Source organism: Aulonocara stuartgranti (genome assembly GCF_965226115.1).
Source record: "Aulonocara stuartgranti genome assembly, chromosome: 13".
Lineage (NCBI taxonomy): Eukaryota > Metazoa > Chordata > Actinopteri > Cichliformes > Cichlidae > Aulonocara > Aulonocara stuartgranti.
This window is the reverse complement of record NC_138949.1, coordinates 18,656,721-18,684,679: the sequence shown is the minus strand read 5'-3', so window position 1 is coordinate 18,684,679 and position 27,959 is coordinate 18,656,721. Positions and strand designations below refer to the sequence as shown.

Genomic DNA, 27,959 nt, shown 5'->3' with positions numbered 1-27,959 from the left:
GAATTTAATTCCATGCAGGCATATAAACAATTCAGCTTTTCTATCACTTATTAAAATCAAGCTTGAGTAACATTTTCTCAGCGTTTTTCTGACTGCTCATCTATAGAATTAAGGCACTAAGCACACTGCTTTCTCCCATCCATATTTCTTTAACCCGACTTTTATTTGTGCCACTGGACCTGCATTTCTCATTGACATGTTTTTCCAACTCTTCCACATGTCTCCATAAGCTCCATCCACAGCATGGTGTAATTAAGCCTCTAAAGTGGCGGATGGCTCCAGAATACAGGCACCTCTGCCAGAGAAATACAACACAAAAAAAATACTGAGCAGCAATTTGCAATAATCTCCCCAGACATCCTCTAAACCCAAACTATCAGTTTTGACATAATACAGGGATTTAATCTGAGTATAAATCTATAAATCTCATAATGCTGGCTGAGGTAATCGCCCTCTGGCATGCCTGCAGGGCTGCTGGGCTGAGATGCTTCAAGTAAAAAGTGCAGACCACTGGCTCCACTATCAGACAGTGCTCAGAGGTCACGGCAAAGTTGCGACGTGTTGAATAGTGGCACTATTCTAACCAAAGATCATGAATTACACGATCCTATCACAAAAGCGTCTTTTAGAAAACGTGCAACATATGCATTTAGTAAAAGTTTTTCTAAAAACTAAGAATCATATAAAATTCATACAATTGCAACATTTGGTTTTCATCTCGCATTACATTATAGCAAAAGTGACCTTTATCTTGACAAATATGCAGCTGTATTAGTCTTCAAAACCAGCTGCAACCTTTATGCAAGACATACTTTATGGTATATTTTGTCATAACTTTGCCTTTGATTGTCTCTGCTGTGACCGGAGCGCTACCTATCCCATATTTCTTCTTCTGGGGTGAATCCTGTATTTATTAAGTCCCAGAGGAGCAGCAGGTTTTGTTGTCCTTCATGCCCGAGCAGCAACCTGGCTGTGAGGCACACAGAGTTTAGTCAGCAAGTCTGTTGGGGCTGCTGGGGTCGGTAGAGACCTTAGGGACCTTGACCACAAAAACCATCGGCTCTTTGGCCTTGTTGCTGAATGCACGCCGAATTACATCCACGGCGTGCTGATGAGTCACTCCCTCCAGACTCTCTCCATCTACGGACAACAGCTCATACCCTGCCTGCAGATTCAAACACATGCAAAAGGGTAAAAGAACATTGAAAAGCCACAGAAAAAGATTGAGTATCCTTTGTAAGCATGTTTTCCTCCATTTGTGTATCTCTTTTTTGTGTCTATTTTTTTTTTTTCAGAGCAACATTAAAGACAGTTTCCATAACACTGCAGAGATTGTGCCCCTCTGTGAAGAAATGTAATTTATGCCAAAGAGAGTTGGAGCTCTCCCACTTCTTTAATGCATTCACACTGAAAGCTGTCACTAGTGCACGTATAAAGTTTCCCCTTCAGCACAAGGTCTTTGGAAAAAGAATATACACTGAGACAGCCGCACAGTTAGGACTATGCTTGCTGTTTCCTGCAGGATGCGAGCAGAGAGTAGCAAATCTTTGCAGCCTCGAGGAGAGGAACTTCCTCTGATGTCATCAGCGTTTGCCAAGGATGCACCTGCCTAATGTGCTCAATCTCAGCGAAGGTTAGAAACACAGAAGCACACAAGGCCGACGGCCATTGTTGTACCTTCTTTTTTTTCCCTTTCCCTTTTCCTTTCGAGTCATTAGACACAAATAGATTATTTTCCCTTCATTCTCTACCACCCTGTTCCATCTGTTACAGCTCTAACCTATTTGGCCTGTATGGATGAGGTTAGATCCGGGCTGCTGATTTTTTTATTCTTTTTTCCAGAGAGTCCGGTGTTCACCAACAACCCTATAGCCCTCCGTGCAAACAGTATCAAAAGATTTAGCTCCATTTAACCAAAGAGGAGATTAAAAAGTGCTTTTTCATTTTTGAAAAGTAATTTATCTGAATTAAATAGATCACAACCTAATCTGCCCCATCCTCTTTACAGCCATTTATACTGAGCATTTACGAGGTTCTCTATTTTCCAGCCAACAAATAACATGGCATGTAATAATAACTACAGCTTGCATGGGAGGATCTGAGGCCAAATAGCTCATGTACTGGGCTGAGAGAAGCATAGCTCAGAGTGTTGGTTATCATAAATGTAACACCACTCATGCTCTAATTGTAGTTCGGGACAGTGGTTCGTGGCTGCTCAAATTTTGAGATAACTTTCTCTAAAATACTAAAAAAAACATTTTCTTTTTACCTTGTGTTTAGAGAATCACTGCATTAGGATTGCATGTAAACATGCCTGCTTCTGCTAAGCAGCACTAATCAGCAGGTCCAGCTGTTGGGAATGTCATTTTGCAGGTATTAACTCAGCTGTCACGTTGACGTGACTCGCTTACGACCACGTTCCTGCCGGTGAAGGCAGATGGCAGCGTCTAATGAACAGGACAGCACGTGTCTCATGACTAATACACACACAATACAATATTCTTCACTGGTGTGATTATCATGTGGGTCTAAGGAAACAGGATGCGTGTTAACACTGAGCCCGCCTGATCTCACTTCCCTCTGCAGAATACCGGGAGATAACACTGAGCCGTGGAGCTGATATGAGCCAGCTGACATGCCTGGTTGTTAGGTGTGAGGAAGAGACCACAGATAGCACAGGAGTGCTAGGGAGTAGCCATATATCTGTGTCTAAGCCTCATAGCCAACAACCTGTCTGTTTTTAGTCATGCTGGTGAGATGGCTAAGAAAAGATCATAGTGTCATTAGGATGCAATGTTGCTTAAATCCCTTACTTTTAACCAGACTGAAACGTCGCTTTAAATATTTGATGAATTACATTTGGTATATTCTTTTATTGAGTCCTAGAGCGAAAACCTTTAATGATTCCTTGTTTTTTTTTTTCTATCAGTGCTTGGTTTTGAGTAAATTTTATGCAGAGCATTATGTTCCTCATTAGGATAACTGGTGATCCTCAAACATTTACCACCTCAGTCATCTGTAATGTGTCGAAAACCTTACTTGAGTACTAAAATCAAAACTATTATGTAACGTGTAACCCTGTGGCTAGATGCTATGTCCTGCTGGAAAAGGAAGTCTGCATAAAGTTTTTCAGCCGGTGGAACCGTGAAGAGCTCTAAAATGTTTTGGTAGATGGCGGTGTTGACTTTGGAGTTTGATTAAAACACAGGGGACCAACCACTGCCAACATCAGCAGATGACACCTGGTGGCACCTCAGATCATCACAACCTGCAGAAACTTTACACTGGACTTGGATTCTGTATCCCTCCACTCTTCCTCCAGACTTGAAAGAGGACTTTGGACCACTGAGCAACAGTCCAGTTCTTTCCTACTTAGCTGAGCTAAGGCACTTCTCTTGTCTGTGGTTCAGAAGTGGTTTGATATTAGGACTACTACAGCTCTGGACGTAGTGAAAGATGGAAACAGCCTCAGTCAACGCCTTGTGAAGCTCTCCAAAGTTCTTGAAACAACTTTTCTTGACAATCCTCTCAAGGCTGCAGTCACCCCTGTCGCTTGTGCTCCTTTATCTACCAATCAACTTTCCATCAATATGCTTTGATACAGCTGTCTGTGAACCACCAGCCTTTTCAGCAATGACCTGTGGCTTACCCTCTTTGTGGAGGCTGTCCATGAGTTTCATGTGGACACAATGTACTAAACTAGCCTGAGAGATACACAGTATTTATACTCTTTGAAATTCAAAAAAAATCAACATTTGTATTATTTTGAGATATTTTTTCTATTATTTTTTTCTGTAAGCCATAACTGTCAAAAGTAAAACGGAGTTTAATTGCACAGTAAGTCCAGGATATCCTAAATGTTCATTTTTATTAAACTGATGGAAAATATTGAATTTTTTCCACAATATTCAAATGTCTTGAGATGCACCTACAGAGATGTGGAGTTTGTATGAATGTGAATGTAGGTATCTGTACACAGAGGGCCAGGGAAAGTTAGTTAGATATGGGATTGCCCACATGTTTGACACTGATCAGGAATAACACTCAGATAGCAGTTTTCAACTGATAACTTGCAGCTAGGAAACATACGAATTTGTCAGCAAACACGAGTACATAATGTCAGCCTCCTACTGCTTGAATAAGTATGTTTCAACTTTGCACACAAACATTTCTTCCCAAGCATCTCTAATTCCACTGAGCTTTAACAATAAGTCTGTGATTAACTTTAGTGAATGAGCGCATGTGTAGCATATGTGTTTCAGTGAACCAGGCCAAGAAGACTGTTAAGTTACTTTACAGGCAATATATTACCAATACATTAGCAGACCAGCATCCATGTACCTCATTCATAATGAAAGTGATGGGCCACTTGAGATGGCTCTCATCTACTCTCCACTCCTCATTGCACACGTCTCTGTCATAGACACAATTACTTCATAGCAACAACTCATAACCTCAGGACTGAGGGCTGGCACATCTCTCTCACAATCTGCTACAGACAAGCGCTATATAAATCCAATCAATTATTATTATTATTATCATTATTATTATTATTATTATTATTATTATTATTATTATATGTGTTCATGCTAGACGCTGACCTTCAAAGCCTGATTTGTAGATGCAGCTCCACCTGGAAAGATTTTCTCAACCTTTATCATGGGCTGGATTCTAGACTCTACACCTCCAGAGATACTAATACCTGTAAACACACAGAAAAAGAACAATAATAAACTGAGGGCATGTTTGGCAGTACCACATGTTTTGTAACTAGTCTTACACTGTATCGATTGGTCGTTTGGTCTTTTTTTGTGTGTGAACTCTTATAAATGCATTTTAGTTTAGCAGTTAGTGATGGCCTGACCTCTACTGGTCATGTAAGAGACAGCTTAGGATGAGTCACTAAGCAGTTTGTATTGTGCTTACAAGCGCATATACGGTCACAGATTAAAAACGATTTTAGAAGCTGGCATTAAAGCAAACCCTGAAATTTCAGTTTAAAGTTAAATGAAAGTCACAACAAGTGCTGTTTTTTATTTACCCAGTGAGTGCTTGGCCTTGGAAATGGTCAAAGTGGCGATTTCACACTCCTTGGGTGGTAGAGTTTGTCTTCCTTTCACTTTTTGAACATCTTGTGAGTGTCCATTCACTTGCTGAGTACTCCCACTGGCATTGGACGGGCTCTTCTCCCTCTGGGGATCAAATACCTCAGCCAGAGGGGTTCTGCCTCTCCGCTGTGAGGGAACGTGTACGCTGACCTCCGTGTAGCCCTCTTGCCTGCTCTGTCTGCCATATATACTGTCAGGACTGCCCTCTCTCCTCACTCTCCCATGGCCATTCCTCACAGGTGACCGCCCTCGTTCATAAGCCCCGTCCCCTCGGTCAGACACGGACAACAAGGAGACCTCATCGTACCACGACGCCCCATTCTCTCTTCTGATTGGGGATCGATGGGGTTGGTGGCCACGTTTAGTGCTGTGTGGGGATTCTTTGAGGAGGAAGCTGTGAGTGGGCAAGGGGCTTGGGGAACGGGAGCGCACAGAGGATACATAGTTGTCCACAGGTACATCCAGCAGAGGGGTGAAGGCACGGGATGGCGAGAGATGGCCAGACCGTTGACCTGTCACACGCAGTCTCTCCAACTCCTCGATCAACCGGCGCTCATGCAGTCTGTCGTGGACCGGCTGCAGATAAAATCCACCCTTGTAGTCTGTACAAACATATAAACAGTGAGTGACTGAGTCAGTGCATATTATAAAGCTTATGATGGAGCAGAATCAGTGCTGTGAGTTTCATCCGTGCTTTCTACTTCCATGTTAAAACTTAGCTATGCTGGCAGAAGACAGAACAACGACAGCTCAGAGACGTTTTGACAGATATCTGCTGTTTTCATAATACTGACCCTTTGACCCGGGCCTATGACCTCAGAGGCGGCTGCAATCAGTCTGAAGATGGGACTGATTGTGTCTCGCTTGCTTTTAAATGAAGTAAATGCTCAAAGCATCTTTGCATTGTTGAAGTGTCACACAGCACGTCTCTGTCTTTTCTGTATGCACCGAGATGTAAAACAACCCTCTTCAGCACGAGCACGGGAAACCTGATCTGTTCGGGGTGTGTGTGTGTGTGTGTGTGTGTGTGTGTGTGTGTGTGTGTGTGTGTGTGTGTGTGTGTGTGTGTGTGTGTCCTTTTTATATGAGGGTGGGGAATGTGTGCCAGGGACAGGATATGGTCTGCGTGTGAAGGTGTTTGGCTTTGACTATGAATATAAGATGAGGCAGGAATAAAGTGGCAGAAAACTAGAGACAGACAGAGAGAGGTTTGAGCCTCTGTATAAGTTATAATCCTACAGGAGCCATCAAGCAGATAGAGAGAAAGGTTGAAGAAAGGACCGAGGCCTAGATAAGGAGAGTGCGAGAGCAAGAGATACAGCCCATGTACCTGGGATTGGGGTGATGAGGTGACGACGAGGAGTTCCACTACGAGGAGAACGCAGAGCTGGGGAACGCGCTAAAAAGAAAGATTTCATTTTTTTTAATCTCACTTGAAAAATTCTTTTCTGTTTTTTATTCTGTCACAGCTTAGAATTTAATCTTGTAAAACTGGATAAATAAACAACAACAACAACAATAAAATATCAGGGCAGTGATGTCAGGTGCATCCTATGCTTACATGAGCGACTCTTGAGAATATCGTACGCTTCCAGCTCAAAAGGCATGACCATGCTGTCAAAGCGACCCAACTCAGTCATTGGTATCAGCATTCTGCAGTGGATATAAAGCGGACATGTAGTTCATACAGCATGTAAACACATAAAGCAGTATTATGCCTTGTGTATCTCACCTTATTTCCCTGAGAAGCAGCAGTTTCTCTGGCCTGTCCAAGATTGCCAGAAGAGGACGCACCAAGTCCTCGATTACAGAGTCGGACAGAAACTGTAGGAAGGATTTGATTGGTGCACAAATTAAAGTAGGCAAACAAAAAGAACCAGCTGGACATGTACACTGAGGATCTGACTGAGCTCAAAAAATATTTATACCCAGACAACTGACTTTAAGTAAATTTGAGTACATGTATAACATGCTTGTAATTTTGTTACATAAGTGCACTAAAAAACATTAATTTAATGGAAATTGAAGAACAGAAATGTACTTGATTAGTGTACATTCAGTTTACATAAAGCATATTTTTGCTTAATCGACAATTATTTGAATCAATAAACATTTGATTTTAAATATTTCAGTATGATTTTGCTCAAAATTATTGCTTCATCTTTATGAGAGCGAAGAATCATTTTTTGAGTGTGTGATTATAAAATTAGTTTTACAATGTCATCTCTGCGAGAAGTTTTTACACCTCTGGATACATCTCAGCTTGTCCAAGAAAAGTTTGCTTCACACACCGAGGCTCCAGTATCTCAAGATACACATTTACAGCACGAGACAAATTTGTGATAAAACATATTATAGATTAGAGATAATGGGAAGTATAGTTTTTAGAGCTCTGCACTTGCTGTGACTAAAAGCTCAGCGTGCAGAAACACTTTATGTGATGAACTGAGCACATGTTTATACCTCTGCAGCAAGTCCTAACTTTCTTGTCTTCGACCTCCCTTTTGTTTTGTCCCGTCTCTCTAAGCTCTCTTGTCAATACCCTCTGAGGTCAGACAACGGGCTAGCCAAGGAGCTGAATATTTTAGGATTAAGGTGGACTGAGAATGAATCAAATGACAGCTTATGTTCGATCCCGATCATAAAGACAGGCCAAATCCATCTTTTGTCACAGCTGTTACACGACACATCTGTGACTAAAGAACACTCGATGACTCACTGCACTCTCACAGCAGCGTGCCTCTGAGGTGGCGATGGTAATTTCAGTTTAGAAACTCACTCGCCGACAGTGTCTCATCACAGCAGCCACCTCATCCTGACTGAGCAGTTTCTTTGCCATGTCCTCCACGTGCTGCAGGACCTCGAGTCGGGGCAGTGGGCTGCCAGCTCGGGATTCCCTCGGGGAGGTCAAGAGGTGGAATGGGCGTCCCCGTTCCTTATCTAAAGAATAATGTAGATAAAAGAAATGATGTGCAAAGAAGAAACTGTCCTGATGGCATTTAAAACTCTTCCAGTTAGATGTTTGACTTCTCAACATCTATAAATAAATTGTGCAGGTTTTTTTTACCATCAGGAGAACTTACACTAACTTTAAATTAAGATATTAAATTAAGAAATCAAGCTTATCAAGGCATCTTAACTTATGCTCTTCACCATTACATTTTTGCTTCTAACACATCTGAATAGTATTTCTGTTTGTAACTAAGTTTTCTACAACACATCAGCCGAGACCCTATTTTTATGCAATTAACTGGATATTGTCATCATGAATGTTACACTCTTACAGGACTTTACAACATTAGAGATGAATAAAACCCTAAACATAATGGAACACCTCTATAAATCAGGGAAAGCAATGCAAATTTACAAAATCTTACTTATTACTGCAAACTTGTCATCTCACGAGGCTGTTTTAACATTTGAATTCTGTATTATAGCTCTGTCATGGTAGAGCACTGGGTTTTTGTCTTCGGGTCATTTTCTCTCTCTCTCTTTGTTGTAGGATTGGTTGGGCAGGTCGGAGCGTGGGGTCCTGCTGTTCAGAAAACACACTTGTAGTTCACTGACCTTATCAGGAGCTGGTATTAAAAGGGAAGCTCCATACTGAGTCTCTATCACAGCACACCACACCACTGTGTGCCATCTCAGATTGGTAAACAGGCCTCATTCTTGGTTACTCCAGCTATTCTTGTTCTCTCCTCTATGTCTTCATGATTTTGCTGCCCTGCTGAAGAAAAGACCCACCCGAGCTTTCTCACCTGCCACCTTCAAACCAGCGCTACCCACAATGACTTCTTTTAAAGAGGCTTTCCATCTCACCTCACTTGCGTTCTCAACCTCCTTCGACCCTGAGAACAACCCAGTGCCCCTCTATCCAAGCTCACTAGTCTTAGCTTCAAGTAAGAAACTCACACACTCCTAAAGACTTTATCTACAACTGGACTGTTGGGAAACCTCCCCTCACATTCTGCTGGATATAATGTCCTCACTTATCTCCTTCAGAGAACGCTATGCCCTGATTATAATTAAAAGTGTGGCCTTAAAATGAGACACTGTGTATTATAATTAGTCAATTTAACGACCTCTGAGTCATGTTCCACAATTTGTTCAAAACCTGAAGCAACATTTCACTTTGCAGGCTGCACTATGTGAAAGAAAAACCCACACCCTGTGACTCTCTCACCTTTGTTTGCACGGCGAGACGGCGACTTGGAGCGACTCCTCTCTTTGCGGTCTTTCTTAAATAAGAGGTTGACAAAGGTTTTGGAGCGTTTCAGACTAGTTTTACCCTCTTCTGAGCTTTTCTCCCTGTGTTGCCTTTTCTTCTTCTGTCTCTCCTCTAAAGGTGGGGGGGAAAAACAGACAAATATCTCTTTTTAAATTAACACACATACTGTACTTTGTGCACTAAACAAACTATAGACTACATGTCATCTTTTTTTGCAGTTATGTCTTGTACACAGGAAAATTGACTGAGCCACAGCAGGAGTAGGACATTCTGCATATCTGTGTTGGGTGCTGAAAACATAATTCATTAGGCCTTGTTGTGCTCAATGCTTAACTGTAAGCTGGTAACAGTGGCTGACACGCACTCTCCTTTATAAGCACAGACTTTTCATTTCTCTTCCAGTCAGCTTCTCTTTTCACTGCAGTAAATCTGACACTGTGGAAAGCAACAGTGTATCACTGATGAATTGCAGCCTCACCAACCTGAACACACCCCCATCTATTAGAAGCACTACAGAGAAGTGCTCCCGCTTACAATAACAAATGTCCAATCAGACCTAAGCTTTGCCCGAGCCCCCACCAGGTTCTGAAGCTACGAGTGAGCTGGAGAAATTGAAAAGGAAAGGCTAATAACTCAACAGCCCCACCAAGGCTTGGATAGATATTTCTCCATATGCTTGGTCTTATTCATTTCTCACAGAGGTACAACAAGTGAGAGTAAAGGGCAGTGATTAATCATGAGTCTGTGGCAACCTTGTGCTCATAGACAAATTCTGTATGGAGCTTAAATCAGCCGTGGAGAGTCTGAATGTTCTTGTTTACTTTCTGGAGTGATGGAGGGTTAAGGCGTTGTCTAACTGATGCGTGTCCTATAGGAAGAGCCCAGAAGCAGTGAACTGTCACAAACATCAGCTCAATATCTGATAACAGTGCCGCAATTCTGGAAAGACTGATTTCTTAGCTGGGGTTAACCCTCGTTAACACTCTGTGTATTTATGTCCACGTCTCCCTCAGTTCAGTGTCACATTGTCAATGTCTCTTCCCTGAACTTGTGTGCCTTTCTCTGTGTTCCCTCTGTGCTCAGTTTAGTTTTCCCAGTTTAGTTCTGTTTCTTTGTGAAGCCTGCAATAAAGCAGAGGTTTTGAGTTCAGCTTTTGTCTCTGTGAGTTTTGCGTTTGGGTCCTCATCTGCCTTGTATCAATGGTCAGGCTGGTGGAGCTGTAGTGCTATAAGGGAGATATTTTCTTGGCACTCTTTGCATGCATTAGTATCGACTGGGCATCGTTTAAATGCCACAACTTACCCGAGTATTGTTACTGACCACCTCCACTCCTCTATAACCACCGTGTACCCATCTCCTGATGGCTGGATAATCAACTATGTCAGAAACTTTTATTGATCTTTGAGTATATCTAGTATATATCTATGAGTAATGTGTCCAGCACCTTGAAACTATGCCATGATGAATTAAAGCAGTTCTGAAGGCATCAAGAGGGCCCAACCCGATACTAGCAAGATGTACCTAATACAGTCCATAATTAAAACCAGTGACGTAAAACATCACTTGTCTGCTTAAATTTTCGTCACATGAATAAACTGTGTTGGTTGTATGCTCACTACCAAAATACTGAGAGCTTTATTTTTTATGCCACCATCTCGGTTTAACCACTGCTGCTAAAGTTAATAAATTAAAAAGTATTGTGTTTGTGTTGTTTTCTCAGAAAACACTGCCTTAATTGTAAACACCTAGACTGTGACTAAAATATGGTAAATGGCCTGCATTTGTATAGCGCTTTTCTAGTCCATAGGACCCCAAAGCGCTTTACACTACATTCAGTCATTCACCCATTCACACACACATTCACACACTGGCGATAGCAAGCTACATTGTAGCCACAGCTGCCCTGGGGCGCACTGACAGAGGCGAGGCTGCCGGACACAGGCGCCACCGGGCCCTCTGACCACCACCAGGCAAACACGGGGTTAGTATCTTGCCCAAGGATATTTGGCATGCAGCCAGGAGGCAGCCTGGGATTGAACCACCGACCTTCTGATTAGTGGCTGACCTGCTCTGCCACCTGAGCTACAGCCACCCCATATGTCCTAAATAGGCTGGAAAAAACTTGTCAGCTAATAATAATGTACATAGAGAACTACCTTGCATCCATAGTTCCCCACATTTAACAACCCCAAAGAGCCTGCAGACCTCACCTGACTCTGTGATGTGACTCTGGGAACGACTGATTGGCTTCCGCGGTCTGCTCAGGGCCATCAGAGCTGCTGTCTTTGGTGAGTGTTTCTCAACTTCCTGCTTCCCTGATGACAGCGTTTTCACCCGTCCCTGTCCACCTTCTCCAGCTCCTCCCATCTCCCTTGGCCCTTCTCCTTTCCCACGTATGACCGTGTCCTTCAACACTAATGTGGCACCAACAGTCCGGCTTGTTTCTGTCGTGGAGAGCCTTTCGGGGTGTGACCCGTTAGGTAACAGGTGGTCCTGGTAGTTTGGAGGTTGGGGTTCAGTCTGTATGGCGGAGTCAGCAGTTCGATCAGTACTGCTCGGACGTCGGGAGTGGTCCTCAGTGCAGATGCCAATGTCTACCATCTCTGAGCCAAAGACAGGAGGGAAGAGGACCTGGGAGAGACCACTGAGGGAACTGAGAGGGGTGGTGGAGGACAATGACGAGGCAGAAGAGTTGGAGTCTGAACCCTGTGATGATGGTGGAGGGCCTCCATTGGCTACTATAGAACACAATCCAAAGAATATAAGGGATTAGTGTGTGTAACAGCTGCCATATGTTACAGCAACATAAATATACATGCTAGACTGGACTGTGGATAAAGTTTTCCCATAAAAGCTTAATTTGTTTCCTTCTTATTTCTGCTTTCTTTGAATGAAAACCTGTCTGTTCTCATATCCCCATAATCCTGTGAGCTTTTGATAGACAGAAAAAAAAGCAGGACTTCTTTTTTTCTTTTTTCCTAATGAAACTCCAAAGTGACTCTGCATCTTGGCATCTCGACAGATGTCAAGTCATGCTCCATTCCAGATGACTGAGCTGCCTTTGAGTACACTGAATTAATCCCTAGCTGTGTTGAGATGGGCTCGTATCAAAGCAAAAAACAAGGAACTGGAGTGCTATTAAGAAACTGAATGACAGCTTTCTTGTTCAAGAAGGCTACACAAGGCCACTATCCCACTAATTTTTAAATGTTTCCAAGGAGACTCCACCATGTAGCTTTGAAAACCAGATAAAATCTTCATTGATTTTGTTTAGTCAAGGCAGTACTTCTCACGCCACCGTTCATTATCTCTTGTAAAACTTGTGTTAAACATTGTCCAGGGACTGTAAAAACAGTCAACATACACTTTTCCAGCCAGCCGTATTCTGCCACCATCTCCTTGTATGCGGGGTATCTGCCAGCTTCCTGTTGAAGATCAAAAAAACAAAATGTTCATCGAGAACAGCAAACAGTCAGCATGATTACTATGAAGTAGACTCTCTAGACTTTATTGACTGTTAGTGAGGTTTTTCAACATTTAAAAATGAGCCAGCATTTGTTCATTTGGATTTTTTCCTGTAGTTTTTTGTTACTTGTGAGCCACATTCACACTCTGCAAAAAAGAGTTTACAGCAACATGTTGATAATAGCAGTGTTTACATGAGGATCGTCAGCAAGTTCAGTTCGATTCAGTTTTATTTAGACAGCACCAAGTCATGACAACAGTTATATTGCTTTTATTTATTATGTTTGTATTTAAAGCTTGGTATATTACACAGTATGTAGCTGGAGAGAAACAGCAATTTTTGTTGTATGAAAATACACAAAGAACTGGCAATGGGGTGAATATGGATCTGAATCTGAATTTGATCTTAAAAGAAGGAATAGTGTCTTCTGAATCCAATTAAAGGACTTCAGAGAGGGAAAACAGTCAGCACATGAATGTAAGGTGTACAGATGTGGAGACACGGCCTTTAAGGGAAGGATGGGGCTATCTACTGTATCCATACACTTAGGGCGAGATGGGAATTAGGAAAAGGGGGGAAGTAAAACATGGGTGAAAGTCATCAGAAAATCGCAAAGAAAGGAGCAAAATTCAAAGCAAAACATGAGCGGCAACAAAATGAGTAAAATTGGATTTTTTTTTTAAAACTAAACACAGAGATGCAAAAACTTGCACTAAAACATGATCTAAAGTTAGAATAAGAAGCATGGGAAAAAACTAAAACTCTTCACTAGAGGAGGAATAAAGTAAACACAGAACTCAGAGATTTATTAATATTATAAAGCATCAAACTCACTAGAGAGTAATGAGGAAATTAAAACAGGAGTGCAAAAATCAGCCTGCTAAATATAAGAACCAAAACTTCAAACTCAAGCAGATAACTAACAATTCAAAACTTAGAGGTAGAAAAAAACTGCTGGGACCACAACAAACACGTTACTGTGTGCTCATTAGCATGTCACATACAGCTGAGAGTGATGAGAAGGTATCATTTTAGTTCTGCAGATTAATCTGACAAGATTACGACCACAGATATAAAACAATGGCTAACCGAAGTATTATCATTTGACATGAGTCCTGAATTCAATTTCAAGCTAGTCCATACACTAATCTTTAAGACATGACGCTCAAAACCAAAATGTGAACTTGGTGAAGAGGGCAAAAGGAAAGTCTTTATCCTTTGAGCACCACTTGCAATGACAATCCCTGGAATCACTGGAATATTTGGACCAATCAATAAGCTGTCCACACATTAAAGCGAGCACTGGGCTTACAGGTTGTTCTGCCTTTGATATTTTCAGTTATGCATACCAGCTTAATTTCCACCTTTTGACCTCTGTGCAGCATCTTATTGTACTTAATGTTAGTTTAGTTATGTTATATTTGCTCTAGTAATGATTAGTAATTGCTTTAATATCCAGTTCAAATGAATCCTTACTTCAAATGTAAAGCTGTAAGGATATTAAGGTGCTTGTATTTACTGTATAGGTTAGGGTAAATATTATGTGGTTCACAGAATTACAAAACACGTGGCTCTCGTAAGCACATAATACTGTATAATGCCTTCTCAACTTTTTTTTAAGGAACTGTCTCATCAGCACTCATTTTTTCCTTTAAGAGCACAGGTGTGAGGGTCTTAAATAATAAAACCTTGCTTTACTATGTGTGTGATCCATCCATACAGGACAGGACAGGAGGAAGGCATAAATTAAGGCTTTCGGTTGATTATAACCTGATCCTCGCCTGCCTTTGAATAATGAACGTCGTGCCTGGCTGTTTTTCACACGTGGAACCTGAGATCAGGGGGGTAAAATGAGCATGCAGCAATGCTAGCGAGCTGAGAGCACGCCGCACATCACACATACACCGATTCATACGCACCTACACGCGGTGCCTTTATCCAGAAATGACACAGGTTAAGTGCTGCGGCCTAGCACACATACTCAGGCACACATAAGAAATTTGAGGGCTGTAAGCCAACTGTCTGCTCAGCAGTGCAGGCTCATTGAGAAGAGCCGGTGTTGTTTACACGCTAGCATTTATTATTGTGTCAGCACTCAAGGCTCCAATCAGCTGTTAAGTTTAAACTGAAGCAAATTATTAACACTCCACTGCAATTAGAGAACTTCCTGAAATCAAACTTCAGTCTCATTTCAGACAACACTGAGTTTTTTTTTAGTTTGGTGGTTTGACAAAATGTTGCTCATGTACACCTCAGCATTCAACTGGAGGTATGTTTATGTCCAAAAGAGGAAAATAAGCCCAATATATACTCTCATGTTAGCTCTTTGTCTTGTGTTCCTCTCACTCCTTGGAATATATTTAGCTTTTTGGCTGTTAAATCCTCTACTCTCGTCACTTGCTCTGTGTGTGCTGTCTGAAACTGAGCCAAGACATTTAAGTCACAGGTTGTAAAAGGAAGAACAAAAATGTGTCCTCATGCTGTGACAGTCCTCTCATACCCTGTTGATTTGTTAATTATAAAAATGTAAAAAGAAAAAAACCCCAACCCAACAACCTGAAACTGATTAGCTCAGCTTTAAACATATTTTTTTTCCCTTTTTTTTCATTCGCTCACCCTGATGGTCAACATGACGTGGGTGTGGCTCTTCAGGACCTCCACCGCATTGCTGTGAGTGATGTCATCAAAGCTCACCCCATTAGCTGCAAGGATCTGATCCCCCATTTTGATGCCATGCTGCTCTGCAAGTCCACCTGGGTCCAACCTGATGAGCAGTATGAAAAAATCCAGACATGAAAAAAAGAAATGTAACTACTAATTGAATTTAAATGTGAGCTTCTTTGCTTTGATCTACCACAAAGACTCAGATAAACTTTGCAAATGAGATTATGATATCATCTTTAATTATTGGGGTTAATATTATTATTTGCAGCCAGGTGGGGTAAACCTGGATTCCACCAAGTGCACCAATATAACCATCCTGAGGCCTAAATGATTTTACAACAGGTACTAATTAATTTTTTTTTATCTCATGCAGAAAAAACAAAAAAACAGTGTTTGTATTCATACTTAGACACATAGATCCCCAATCCAAACTCTCTTCCTCCTCTGATGTTGAAGCCCAAGCAATAATCATCTGACGTGGTGAAGAGATGTACGATCCTGCGAAGAGCGCTGTCCGAACTGGCCTCTGAAGGGGTACGACCGCTCTCCTCCACTACCATCCGCCGGTGAATCAGATCCACCCTGCACGCACACACATAAACACACACAAAAGGAGACATTGTATATGCACACATGAAAACACTCATATAAACTGCTTTCTCTCTGTCCACTGAATTCAGGTGTGTCAGTATCAGATAATCAAGTAGCCATAAAGGTCACAGCAGTAATCAATCCACTGATGCCACATGAAACCAAGATACTGTATATCCCAAAAGAAAGATAACCAGTGTGAGCTACAGTCAAGTGACAAGACTTGACTAAACAAGAGCCACACAAAGGTCAGTGATAGTAGTTCCAAAGCTGTAGTCTCTTACATATTCAGCAATAAGTATTTCATCAGTAAATGTTTGATATCTTGGTAGTTTCCAGCCCTGCTGAGTGGACTGGCCTCACCATGTGGTCTTCTCCTTAGAGTAGCGGATGCCGGGGATCTTGCCCACCCGTCTCACCACCATCCTCAGCCTGTTGTTTCCTGTCAGGACCTTCACAGCACTGCTCATGGTGATGCTCTCCAGGCTGACCCCGTTCACCTCCACCAGCTTGTCACCCACAGTCAGCCCAGCCTCCGCTGCAGACACAGGCAGAATTCAGCATGAAAAACCAGAAGACAACATTCCCACGTGTAAGCACACTGGGAAAAAAAGCTTGTCGTGACCATTTACATAGACAGTCTGATGAACACACACATTTCTTCCTAACCTGCAGGGCTGTTGTCCTGCACCTTACTGACAAATATGCCGAGTCCATGTTCAGAGCCCCCGCGGACACTGAAACCCAGACGCCCATCTGGACTCTTATCTACTGTCACTGTGTGAATGTCTTCACTGTCATCCCCTCCTGCAAACACACAAAACACCAACATGAGTCCACCATAAATATGCACAGTGTGACCCACAAGTATTCCCAGGATTGGGACACTTCCAACAAAATATGATTTGAAAATTCAAAGCTGATGGGAAAAAAACTCATTTACAAAGAACAGACAATAAATGACAAACAATAAACATTCTAACATTTAAAAGTTACTGATAACAAACCTATTGACTGTTAAACCTAAAACATATGTATCAACCTTAAATGAAAAACTTCATCCTTATGAACTTTTTCAGGTCACAGGTCGACAGACTCCTATGAAGTTAACTGACAAATGAAATGCATTTATATAGGCTCATCATTGAAAGCAACTTTATTTAACTGACAGAATTTTTGCACAACTTGGGTGGCGCCTACTGTGAATACAACTAACCATTAATTAACATTTGTGTTGATCACTCTGATGTTGTCTCAATTAAATATTGGCCGATCAGTCTTTCAAATGTCAGAAATATCCAAAGCCAAAATTCACATCTTCAATGAAAATGAAGAAGACTACCAAAATTTTACATTTCAGATACTTGAATTGTTTGCATTTCTGCTTAAAAATAGAAAAGAGGTTGACTAAAAAAGTTTTTAGTAACTCAGTTCTCATTGCCTTTTAGCTTAAAAACACATAAGATTAACTCTGTCCACAGTATTTTACATATGTATATCAGCTTGCTCTGAATTAATTTTAAACAAATATCTGTGTCACTGATTGTCCTGAATACACCTTTGCAGCCAGTTGCTGTGTTGCCATGGTAGCAGAAGACTGTTACTGGGACCAGACCTCACCATCAACAGGTGCATTGATGAGGATGACCCTGCCCATGGGTGAGGAGGACCTGCGTCTGTGGCGCTGCTTCTTCACCATGTAGCGTGTGGTGCTGTGGGAACCCCCATTCGGACCTCCGTTTTTAAAGTGGGGGTGCCCCCCTCCATTTGTCATCTCCCTCCAGGCTGGAGTTTGAAAGGAGTCAGCCATGGTAAGTGTCCAAAAACTCTTCCCTCAGTCATCCAGGCGGGAGGATATGTGGAGTCCTAGTTTAGGATGGCAGAGATGGAGCCAAGTGTTTGGGGAAAGGCAGTGAGGGACAAATAACTTGTAAAATGGACACTTTAGCACCTGCTTGTCCAAACTGAACCCCACTGGAGGAGGCAAGTAAAAAAGCTGCTGGTAGCATCTCTAATCTCAAGTGACATCAGTTTCATTCAGTAGATAAAGCTTAAAAATAGGAACCAGGTTGGAAAAAAAAACCTCTGACTTCAGCTGAAGCCACACAGCTAAGTCACAAAACACAAAAGTTGGCTAAAAGAAAAGCTCCATGACTGAAGAGAGGGATTTTCTCACACTCAGATATAATCCTGGTCTTATAAGTCAAAGATGTTGCCGTGATCCAACAGTGTCCTCTGTACCTTCCGAAACCAGGGTACCCGGTGCCCGCTGTCTGCAGAGAAGTCAGCAGTGCAGGGTGATTCCCCTCTGGTCATGTTTAATTAAACGGCCTGTTGTGAAAAGAATATGTTGTGATGAGTAATGTGGCCTCAGAGCTGAAGAATAGACAATGAAATCCTTTAATTCTGACACAGTATTGACCTGTGAGGATAAGAAACACTCACTGAACTCCCGTGGCCGTCTATTAATCAGCACCATGGACAGCAACTCAGCCAGCATGCATATAACCAACAGGTCTAATTTGACAGTAAGTTATATGAGCGACAGTTTGCAGGGAGGCATAATTATAGGTGGACTTTAATTCTGTTCATATCTTCGACTTGCTGAGTCTAAAATAAAGTAAAGAATTTTAGCATTACCTGCCGTGTCCATGTTGCGCTGGCTGCGCTCGCACTGAGCTGGTCCGCCTCACTGACGCATTAAGAGACACCTCCGGAGCGTTAATGCCACCTCATTTGTTCTCCCGGTGACCATTATTGTTTTAAGAGGTGTAATCCTTTTACATAAGCCCCCACCCGCAGCTGTGCAGCCACTAGCGCTGGGGCTGGAGATGAGTAAGTACACTGATTACTCAAACAGTAAAGTAACACTCACTCAAGACTTCTCCAGCGTGTCCTCGAGTAAACTTTCTTATTAATGTGCTACTGGACTTGGGTAGAGCTGGAGAGAGATGAAGGCGGGGGAAAACGGAGCAGCTGATCCTCCTGCCACGCCGTTAAGATGGGTAAACAACCCCACCCGGTGGCTAGTTTAGTCACATCCATGTGGGTCTCCAGCTCAAAAGCAGTTTTGTAGGAGACTGTGGAGGAGTGTGGTTAACAGGGCTTTCAGAAAACAGAAGTTGTCATTTATCTTTTACAAAAGATATTTATCTTTATTTCTGGTTTGTCATTATTAATCTGACATTATTATATCTACACAACACAGATAGGCCTACATAAACACGTGCATGCCCCACTGGTTGCTGCTGTGCGCTGTAACAACGCGTCAGCGAAGCGCCATATGGAGGCAGATACCTATATTCAATTAAATATCATCATAAGTCGTTGACTTTCGAACCAATTTGGATTCAGTTTGGTTCATTAAAAATGCCAGAACGGATACAGAAGACTTAGTAACGCTTAATATGTTTCCAGGTTTCATGTCAAAATGATGTTCTGCTTCAAAAACTGAAATGTGTAAAAATCATTTTAAAACTTTGAAATCAGAGCTGCAACCTGTTTCTGCTCTCGGAGAATTATTATTTTGTATATTCATCATAAATATATTATTTTCTGCATTTAATCTTTGTGTATCTTTTTCATTCATGTCTGCTTTTTAACTGAATGCCAGCATTTAATGTGATATATTTACTGTCCATGTACTGCCACTTTTGGCCACAACAAAAGAAGAAACAAACACACAAGGGGCCATTTTTCGGTGCTGCACTATTACTGCCAATACAAAGATTCATTTACGTTTTTCTCTGAAATATCGACCTTGGACACCTTATGTAAATGCCATCCTATGAAGAAGGATTTTTATTATCGAGTGGTTGCATGCTTTGCGTTTTAATGTTGAGTGTATTTTAGTGTTGCATGCTTTTATTCCATTTATTGGGACTTCTCCCCGACAGACTCCGCCCCCCTTGCTTCCCCAATTAGATACACCTGGAGGGCACAGGGGACAGAAATCAATCGGGCCTCCCATGTTGGCAGCGGCCAATAAGAGGCTCTGGCAGGTCAGAAAGACGTGTGTGGCAGCAGGAGAGCCATGGAGTAGCGTGGCGGCAGGCGCAGCCACAAGAAGAAGGACGCGGTCGGCCTGGCTCCCACTGGTGGAATAAGCATATTCTTCACAGCCAGGAAGTGTGGCATAGCCTGATCGGGAACTTTGGGGACTTAGCTCATGGACTGAGCATCATCATATTTTTAGTATGCCGAGGTTTATGGGGGGTTTTCTCTCCCCTGATCAGGGCAGTTTTAGTGTTGTAAATAAAGTTCATTTATTTTTATTGACTATTTTAACTGGGTATTACGTCTTCTGTTTCTGTGATCACGCCCTGCTACTTTCCCTGTTATAGAAGGGGTTCCCTTCTACGGAGCCCCTCTGATGTCATGGTCCAAAAAATAAATAAATTGTGGCCATAAAATACTACTTCGTGCCCTCGAAGTAGTATAACGTGCCCACGAAATACTATTTCGAGGCCACGAAATGCTAATTTGTGGGCACGAATTGAGTATAACGTGGCAACGAATTACGCATTTGTGGCAATTAGATAACGTGAGCACATCATATTGATACAATTCCTGGACAGCTGCGTAGAGACACAAGCATAAGAGTAGGCTAAACCTATAAACCATGGACAGAGACCGTATGATTGCGTTTTATTTTAGGCTGGGAATGAGCTACAAATGCATTTTGAAAAGCCTGACAATGCAAGGAACCATTACGGAGAGACGTTTAAACAGGATATTGAGAGCCCAGTTGCTTTACAGACGTTAAGTACGACATGGAGCCGGGATAGATTTTATTGCTGCAAGGGCCTGGGAAGGATCACGGTTATCTGTCAAGTGTTTCGTGGCTACAAATTAGCATTTCGTGCGCACGTTATTCCCATTTTGTGGCCACAATTTACTTATTTTTGGACCATGTCATCAGAGGGGCTCCGTACCCTTCTAACTTACACCCGCGATATAAACACTCGGTAAGAAGGATCCTAAATATGTTGAAGAATAAGAAATTAAAACTTTATTGAAAATGGCAAAATACACCCGTGTTTTCTTTAAAATCCTATTTAATGTCACGTGATAGACGTTAGCCGAACGCCATGTCTCAGCGTAATTTGCTTATAGAACGTGTTAATGTTTGTTACAGTGAAGTAACCACAGTAACGGGCAACAAGTAAACACAGTGTTCGGTATTTTTCTTTAGTGTGTTTTCGCCGGTTAGACGTTGACATCGCCACATTTCTGAACATATTTAAACAAGTTTTGAATTCGTCTTTGCAAAGATTTTCCACTCGTCTTCAAAAAACAAGAAGAACATCAGTCTACTTGCGTTGATTTGTTTTGCAATGTCTCAAAACATCTATCAACCGCGTTTCAGAGGACCTCCTCCTCGCTGCGGTGGGCAGTACGGTCCCCCCGGTGAATACAATGGTCTCAGAAAAGCTTTTGAGAACTGCAGGAGGGAAAACCTTCGTCTACGAGAGAGCGAGTACCAACTGCGAAGTCGCCTAAACGGTCTTCTGGTAGAGAGGAGCAATTTATGTCATAAGGATGGGCTTGTAGCTCTTAGAGAAGAAATGGAGTCCAAATACAAGCAACTGGAGAAAAGAAATGAAAAGCTAGAAGAAGAAAACAAAATACTAGAAGGGAAGCAGCTAGACTTGGATGACTTGAAGGAAAAGCTGTCAGACATGTACTCAAGAATTAAAGCAGAAAATGAGTACCAGCAATTTCTAAGGGAGAAACATTCAGAAGTTCAAAATTTGAAGGAGAAATGTCAAGACCTGGAACAGAAGCAGGCACTCTTGGAGGACAAAAATAAAGACATGGAGGAAGAGAAGACAAAACTGGAGAACAAAAATAAAGAATTGGAGGAAGAGAAGACAAAACTGGAGAACAAAAATAAAGAATTGGAGGAAGAGAAGACAAAACTGGAGAACAAAAACAAAGAATTGGAGGAAGAGAAGACAAAACTAGAAGACAAAAATAAAGAATTGGAGGAAGAGAAGACAAAACTGGAGAACAAAAATAAAGAATTGGAGGAAGAGAAGACAAAACCGGAGAACAAAAATAAAGAATTGGAGGAAGAGAAGACAAAACTGGAGAACAAAAATAAAGAATTGGAGGAAGAGAAGACAAAACTGGAGAACAAAAATAAAGAAATTGAGCAAGAGAAGAAAAAACTGGAGGACAGAAATAAAGAATTTGAGGAAGAGAAGGAAAAGGTAGAAGACAAATATACAGCGCTTGAGCAGAAGCATAAAGAAGTCCAGGACAGGAGCACAGAAATGCTTCAGGAGAAGATCCAACACCTGCAAAAATATGAAGAGCTTGAGAGGATTCACAAAGAACTGCAAAGCAGAAACAGTGAAATCCAGGTGGATCAGAAAAGGCAGAAACAAGAGGAGCTTGAACAAAAGGGCAAAGAAGAGGATGAAAAATTTGACAAACTGCAGGAAGATTTTGAGAAGATTCAAGCAGACAATGAAAACCTCAAAGAAAATAACACACAGGAGATGAAAAACGATGAGTTGCAGGTGCAAGAAAAGCAAAAGAAAAAAGGATCCAGCTTTTTCAAGAGGAAGTCAAGCAAGAAAGAGGAAAAACCAAAACAAGACCAGGAAAGTGTAGAGAAAGAAGAAAAGGTAGAAAAGATAAACGGCAAAGTAGAAGAAAAAGCGAAAGGAAAGAAGAAGACAGGCTGCTGGAGCTGGTTTTTCAGGAGTAAGAAACGTTCTGGTGAGATGAGAGTGGAAGAGGCTGCTGAGTCTGGACAAGTGTAGGAGGTTCTCCATTTCATTACTATTCACATCTCCACCCGGATCCTTCCTGCACCTCCCTCTACCCTTTGTCTACCCCCTTCTTCCCTCCTTCTCCCTCTTCACATCTCCACCCCACCCATATCCTGCACCTCCTTCTACCCCCTTCTTCCCTCCTTCTCCCCCTACCCCTGCAGCCTCCATTTGCCATGTCCATCGACAGGTCTTTCTATGTGAAGATCTGTTTTCTCTGTATCATAATAAAAAATAAAGTTGAACAAAATCAGAACTAAATAAGCATTTCATTTTATGAGAAAGCACAATTATACAACCTGTTTCTCTATAAACTAAAAACCAGTGGATAAACAGACTAATGAATAGGTAATAAAACTTGTTAAATATGACTGACTGTGACTCCCCTTGAAACCTGTTAAAGAAACATAAGTATTTAGCTTTCAGGAGGTAGAAATGCTGCCACCTTTTGGGGAATTATAAGGATGGTGTACGTTGTAGACCTTTCAGCTGTGCATAAAATCACAGAAAAATATACGGTCACACCACACAAAAATGAGAGTCTTTCTTTAGCTGTGTACTTCTATCTATAAATTAGCCTTCTTGTTATTTTAATGATCATAAATTGTTTGGGATGCTGTTTAAATTACACAGACACCAGGGAGCTGATACAGCAAGACTAGTGAAAACTGAGTATAATAAATTAAACTAGAAAACGAAAATTTCAGAAGAAATTTTAAGCGTGCCTATGCTGCTGCCAATGAGTGTAGTTTGTGTTAGTAAAGAGCAAATTGTACTTCGGTCCCATTAAGCAATGGTTTAACAAATTTCACTGCACACTATAAAAGGAATCTGGATTTAAATATAACATAGTACTGTTGGATTAAGTGTAGGAAACACTAGTATAAGGTGTCTATGGAACAAATCTCCTTCAACATTCATAATGACCAAAGTGAGGACAAAGTGAGGATCAGTCAGCTGATTGTGTTTAAGGTAAAAGCATCTATAGACACTGAGATTGCTCCATATTTTAGTGAGATAACTCCAGATGTCTGTGGGTTTTGTCAACTTTGGGTGAACAAAAGCAGAAAAATGGTAAAAGATTCAGACATTGAAAGTCTGGTTTATTTCATGAATACAATGAAACATTTTACAGTCCACAGAGCAAAGTAGCATACATGATAATGGATACTACAACATAACACGGACAGCGAGAAGCAAAACCCATTGTCTTACCAGCTGTTATATTCTTTAAACTTAAAATAAACCTTTGAAATTAGAGTTTAGTCTTTTAAGTCATCTATTTAAAAAAAAATGAATCAACACTTGTTTCTCTCAGCAGCATTACTGAAGTGACACTTTAACGATGCTTCTTATCACAGTCTTTATGATGAAAAAACATGTTCTCTCATTAGCAGATGTAGCAGAATACATTTATTGCAGTGTATGAGCTACACTTCTTGTAAAAAAAAAAAAAAAAAGAGAAAAAAAAAGCTGATTGGAAATGCATTCCAGCTTTTTGAATTTTCAGTCTTTGATGGATTTAATATGAACAGCCACATAAAATTTATTCCAATTTTTTGCCTTTGCTTCAATTAAGGTGTGTCTTTAAAGCTACGATACCTTTCTTGTTCAAAAAGTTTACTGACACAGTAAAGACGTAGCTAGGGAACTCAGTAAGTATGAGCAGCAATAGCTTAGGGACACTTTCTCAAATAAAGAGGATTTCATCATCTGCAGTTCGTGAAAAAAGTGCCACATTAAAAACAAATCCGCAGATCCGCAAATTATGGATACAGACTCTTTTCAGCTATTGAGGTATACTTATGCACTTATCAGCATACAGTTTAAAGGCTTGCATTAGAGTGCATTGGTGTCCAGTTGGGCATCTTTTATGGTTATACCACTGTGAATTTTGCTATATAAATATGCTCAAGACTCTATCATATGTTTGACATCCAGCTAAAAATTCGAAAATATATATTTTTAAATCAGTAACTTTGCAAATTTAGAGGAAATGTTTTTTGGACAACAAATTAGTCACATTTTAAAAACAGTTTGAATAATCTGCGCTGACAGACAGACATTTATGAAGCGCCGGCTATAACACACATGCTTACCGTGTGAAAGGACCGCGGATGTCTTGGAGCAGAGAACCGCGTTGTATTGTTGCTTTTCTCTTAAGCAACGCCAGCCAGTCAGAAACGCTCTGTGTGGGTAGAAAATGGTCTGCACCGGCGCTGGTCCTGACGCGAAATGGCGAGGGTCTCACTCTTTGAGTAACGCTTCATATAGGACCGGGGGGCTTCCAAAAACAATAGATGGTGGGCCGATAAGTCTGGGGGCGATACACCTGCAGGGCATCACCTTGCTGTGCAAGTTTAAAACAATGAGGGTGGGGCACGCAGTTGCTGAGCTCCGGTGTAATTTGCCAAGATAGGTCTGGACTTCAGACTTCAGAAAATAGGCGATACCCTGCTCGACTGGTACATCTGCAGGGCTTTTACCTTGTCGAGGGTTAGGGTTAAAGAGCCGATGCCGGCCACCTTAAACAATAGGTCGGTCCCCGCTTTTACACCTGTCGGCTTTTACCTTTTCCTAAGGAATCCCAACAATTAAATGATACCCACGGTGGGCTTTTGCGTTCCTGAACAAATTCAAAAAATTAACCAGCTGCTGAAAGACGGATGGGGCTTGCGAGACTGGTTTTAGAAGTATCACTGCAGCATTTATTTCTAAAGGGGCTGAATGTTATTTGTGACCACCTATTGCATTAAAAACTAGCAGCCTCTGTCTCCCTCTTGGATTAACATTCCGAAATCCCGATTTTTAAATAAAATGATCGCATCAACCCGTGAAAGAAACCCCAGTGGATGCGTAAAAACTAGTTAAATTAAAACTAGCGCTTTGATTAACACTTGTGAACAGTCATGAAGGCTGAAATTACCCGTATAGAAGAAATTCCCGCTTGTGCCGTTTTTAAATAAATAAATAAAATGCTTGCATTGCCGCATGCTGTGACATCAGAATCACAAAATGAGTGTGATTAAAACTAGAGATGGACCGATCCGATATTACGTATCAGTCCGATACTGGCGCAAATTACTGGATTGGATATCGGAGAGAAATAAAAAGTGTAATCGATTCATTAAATATCAAAAAAGCACCTCACAAAACTTGCAACATGGCTCAGCTCATAACCATAGCACGTCAGAGCAGTGTGCTCACATGATAGAGCGCTGTGGCGTGCAAGACCTGTTGTCTGGTTGAGCATTCCTACCAAACCGGCATTTCATCTCAGACAAAGTTATCCCAGAGAGAAGTAAAGCAAGTGTGTAAGTTCATCTCTGAATGTTTGTTAAGCATTCCAGCGTTAAGCTTAACAACCTATATGGAGCGACTGCCTTTCTCTCCCTCCCTCTCCTGCTGCTACTTCAATCCTGAAACTGATCAATGATCAGCTGAAAGAAGAAAATAGGAAAGAAAAGTATTTCTTTGTGCCCCCCTTTCCCTGTTAATGCCCCACCTGGCAAAAACTTTGCTAGATCCGCCCCTGCACAGTTACCAGCTGTCAGCTACACAGAAAAAGATTCTGGTGTCACTTGTCTCTCAGAAACAGTTCATAACTTCCCTTCAACTCAATCATGTCAACCTAAAAGGTAAATCTGTTTGTCCATCACCTCTGATGATTCAGTAAGGACATCTCCTGGTTTCATCTTCATGTTTCCCTCTCACCAGATATCCAAACCGATATAATGACCAGCAGCTTTTACAGCTGGGGCTCCAGCAAACATCACCTGATACTAGAAATTTATATCAAATAAATTCTAACAACAGCTGATCAAGCTTAAATGTGCTGCTCGACATCCCCCAGTTTCCCCGCTCTGGCGCAAAGTGGGCGATAAACAAACATTCTAGCTGAAGTACAGGACAAACTGTGTTCTTTTTCAGCTCAATACCAAACGCTAATATTTTCTCTGAATGCCAGACGATTGCGTTTTTACTGGACGGTTGGCAATTCTACTAACTAACCTTATGAATAAAATAAAGTTCACTATGGTATCAGTAACATCAAAGCACCCACCCAGCTGTATAGAAACTCCGTCATGCTAGCTAGCAGTACCAGTTATTGTAACTGATTGTAAGTCAGCACAACGAAAATAAACTACACCTAAACTTGGTTTATATCTGATCCCAGATAGACTGTAGTTCATACCTTCTTACCTGCAATTCAGTTCACCTGATGCTCTGACCGCAGCCGCCTTGGGTCTGCTTCTTCTGCCTTCGGTTTCCCTCATCCACTGGCTGCTCTCTGTTTGAGCTCCGCCACCACCAAACAACTGAGTTATTTTTTCACATCGACCAGCATCTGGATAATCCACCACCTTCCACTGTTTATACCGTTACTAAAATGAATACATAAATCATCAAAAGTCCAAAACACGTAAAAACTCAGAAGCACGTAAAAACTCAGAAGAACGTAAAAACCCCAAAACACGTACAAAACACAACAGAAGTGCTCAAGAATGCTAGGTGCAGTGCTGAGCTTTTGTTACCCAGTGGCTACACAAGCTAGCAAGTACCAACGACTGGATTTGGTGTGTGGTAGTAACAGGTAAATTTACTTTTTTTTTTTTAAATTATTTGAATATATATGTGTGCTTGTGTATAAATACACAAACAATACACATATGCTTTCAATTGTGTAATTTAAGTGATCTAGGTAGCTCTGTTTTGGAAGTTCAGTTAATGCTAGAAATGTGTTTTGGAATTTAGTGTAGTGTAAAGCGCTTTGGGGTCCTATGGACTAGAAAAGCGCTATACAAATGCAGGCCATTTACCATTTTTGGAATTTGTACATGTTTTGTCTTTAGGTGCCACTGCATATATTTATATATAAACATATATAAATAAAACCACTTTTTTTTTACATTAGTAATTCCTTTTGTGCATAATTTTATATTATTGTTAATAATAAATAAATTAAAGCAACAAAACAACCTGAAGAGCCGAAAGACCCGGGTCTTTTTAGTGAGTCGAGCTGAAAGAGCCGGTTCTCTAAAAAGAGTCGGAAATCCCATCACTTAATAAACTAAGGACTTCTGGGAAGTGGACTCCTCCCCTGTCCCGCCAGCTTTTAG

The 27,959-nt window shown here is 41.3% G+C and overlaps 1 protein-coding gene across 9 annotated transcripts; it reads right to left on the bottom strand.

Moving 5' to 3' along the window:
* Positions 1-23: 23 nt before the first annotated feature.
* pdzd7a (PDZ domain containing 7a) lies at positions 24-27,867 on the bottom strand. Of its 9 annotated transcripts, none has more exons than XM_082556496.1 (19): positions 27,043-27,867; positions 18,698-19,137; positions 18,503-18,574; positions 18,299-18,388; positions 17,678-17,923; positions 16,727-16,864; positions 16,421-16,595; positions 15,872-16,048; positions 15,419-15,566; positions 12,701-12,761; positions 11,547-12,074; positions 9,292-9,447; positions 7,888-8,048; positions 6,841-6,932; positions 6,670-6,761; positions 6,439-6,507; positions 5,042-5,710; positions 4,602-4,702; positions 24-1,165 (listed from the first exon to the last, which is right to left on the bottom strand). In XM_082556496.1, the coding sequence occupies exons 5-19, from the start codon at positions 17,865-17,867 to the stop codon at positions 989-991; spliced, it is 2,934 nt and encodes a 977-aa protein (XP_082412622.1). In that variant the 5' UTR covers positions 17,868-17,923; positions 18,299-18,388; positions 18,503-18,574; positions 18,698-19,137; positions 27,043-27,867; the 3' UTR covers positions 24-988. The 9 variants fall into 9 exon arrangements, with proteins under 9 accessions (XP_082412622.1, XP_082412625.1, XP_082412620.1 ...); XM_082556499.1 differs by having other exon boundaries at positions 18,503-18,667; positions 18,933-19,137; XM_082556494.1 differs by having other exon boundaries at positions 18,503-19,137; positions 27,043-27,224; positions 27,820-27,838.
* Between the last annotated feature and the right edge of the window lie 92 nt (positions 27,868-27,959).